This window comes from Diaporthe batatas, assembly GCF_019321695.1.
Source record: "Diaporthe batatas strain CRI 302-4 chromosome Unknown Contig00011, whole genome shotgun sequence".
NCBI lineage: Eukaryota > Fungi > Ascomycota > Sordariomycetes > Diaporthales > Diaporthaceae > Diaporthe > Diaporthe batatas.
In genome coordinates, this window is record NW_025408558.1 from 2,426,613 (window position 1) to 2,429,059 (window position 2,447).

General features: G+C 53.0%; 1 protein-coding gene across 1 annotated transcript; it reads left to right on the plus strand.

Annotated features, from left to right (window-relative positions):
• Positions 1 to 215: 215 nt before the first annotated feature.
• Positions 216 to 1,883, plus strand: KVR01_009442 (uncharacterized protein; the record flags this gene model as incomplete). The annotated part of the gene is made up of 2 exons (XM_044790320.1): positions 216 to 900; positions 958 to 1,883. 2 exons carry the CDS (start codon positions 216 to 218, stop codon positions 1,881 to 1,883), a joined length of 1,611 nt encoding a protein of 536 aa, XP_044641944.1.
• Positions 1,884 to 2,447: the final 564 nt, after the last annotated feature.

The following is a 2,447-nucleotide window of genomic DNA, read 5'->3' on the forward strand; positions in this document are numbered from 1 at the left end:
GTACTTAAACCCTCACATCCCACCAGATTCCACCCACTCCTCCCTCTCCTGCGACATCAACAAATGCAAACCTCCTAGCATCCTACAATCTCCCAGTCTCAGACACAGAACCTAAACACCGACCAACCCCTCCGCATACCTTCTACCATCTTCTTCTGCGACGTACCATGCCACGAGACGGCGGCGGCGGCGGCGGCAACCCGTCAACCTCAATCATGAGGTTCCCACAGTACAACAACTTTCCACGCGAGTTACGTCTGCAGATCATTGGAGAGTTCGTCAACGACCTCAATGTTCTCAACAGCCTCAACAGCCTCAACAACCGCGACAACCGCGACACACGCCTTTCACGTTTCGCCGGAGTCGACTCCGAATGGAACAGCGTGATCGAAGAAGTCCTTTTCCGCATGATCAAGATCAATAAGGGCGAGGTGCAGAGTTTTGCAAAGAACTGCGAAAAGCGTCAACATCTGTTGCAGTCGCTTGTCTTGAACTTGCGTCTTAACTCCTCAATCACGGGCCGTCCTGATGACCGCTCTAGGAATGCGAAAGTCGTCAAGCGCGAAGTCTCACAGGTGTTCCATGTCATGAAAGACTGGGGTCGTTCCGATACACCACGTCGCCTCCTGACCTTCTTCATCGCCCTCCCTGACAGGCACTGTGGCGCACGTAACATGTTTATGAACGCGATCGGGATCAGAACCATCGCCTGCGATTTCGAAGGGCTTCCCGAGGTACCGATCATTGAGAAGATCTTTTCCTTCCAGCCACCGGATGGTTTGCATTTCATCGACCACCTCACAATGGATGCCATCCACAAGAAGTTGCCCAACCTTGGCTCTCTGTCGCTGGATTTGCCAAGTGACATGCCTGTACACGAGACAATTGAGACTGCCAGAGGTAAGCACACGAATGATCCCCTGTGCCCCGTTAAGCTTCGCTAACAATAATTTCAAGGCAGATTCATCGCCACCCACCGTACAAAGCCGGAGCTGCGCATGCTGAGAATCACTCAGGATCCGTCCAGGCTGCCAGCCCCTGGACACTCGGCCTTTGTAATGCGTTTGCGGGAGGACGAACAAACAATCGCCACATCCCTGACGCCGATGATCCATCTCTGGGCGAACACCTTGGTGACCCTCATCTTGGAGTGCACCATTGACATACCGGAATTCTTGTCGACGGCTAGCAAGTTATGGTGGCCAAACTTGAAGACTATGTACCTTACTGCCATTCTGGATGAGTACGACGGTGAGGGTCATGCGGACTCAGACGGGTTGGATTCAGAGAAGGCGTACGGAGCCGCCCAAGAGGCGCTTCAAGGGCTCACTGCAGCTCTCCCATTCATGCGGAGTCTGATGGTCATTGACATCGAGTTTCGCGATCCGACAACAGGGTATTGGGCCTGCGGCTTTCGCGTGGACTTGAAGACCAAGATCAACCCGCAAGGCCTCGTCTATAGCCCGCCTCAGGCCATCATCAACCAATATTTGGCCAGAAGGCTTGAGCACGTACCCTGCCAGTGCGGTGCTCTGACGCAAGGGCCCACGCTCGTCGCGAGGGATCTCGTCTTGCCAGGAACGCTGGTGACAGACCTTCAAAACACTGTGCGGAAATACCGATACCAAGACCTCCAAGCGTGGTGCTGCAGGATCATCAAGCTGAGATTGGGCATACTCCCCTTCACACGTCTCCCCTGTACACGATGGAACAGGGATACAGGTTCCTGGGACTTCTCGTTCATGAACGACATGGACGAGTTCATTTGGCACATGGGCCAATTTTGGGTCCATCAGCAACGGTCGGACTTGATGAAGGAGATTTACCCGCAGATGTTCATGGAATCGTTGGATGCTGAGTTCGAGGAGAACTTTGGGTCTTGAAAGCGCAACGGAACCACCCCGAGCCATGCGATCGAAGCGTCCGCCTTGTGGACATGCTTTGGATCAGCCTTCGGCTAGACGGACTCGGGACGGGTGGAAACATGGCACAAGGACGGTGACGGAACATTATGTCCGGATACGGGACAGGCACACCGGAGTGATACATTTTTTGGACGACTGGTTTTGCGGTCATTGATGAATACCGCTGGAGAAAATTTGGTAGACTGAGTCTCGCGGGGTCAACGGACAACCCTTGGGGACCGAAAAGTACCTGGGTACATAAGTATGAGGGAGATGTTCCCCGAAAAGCGAGATAAAGCACTGTGTGTACTAGGCCATAGTACGCCTCTGGCAATGGAAATTACACCTGAAATATGTTCTGAAAGTTGTGGATGTTGCTATGGGCTTCTGTTCCCACCACTGTTTCGTTCATAGATACTGAAGCAAAAGGCTCTGGAATGTTATCAAGATCGATGAAAGGGCCATCATGAATGCTGCATGAGATGCGTCGCGCTGTGGTATGAACAAGCACCCAAGCCTCTGGCGTAAAGATCAGCTAGCGAG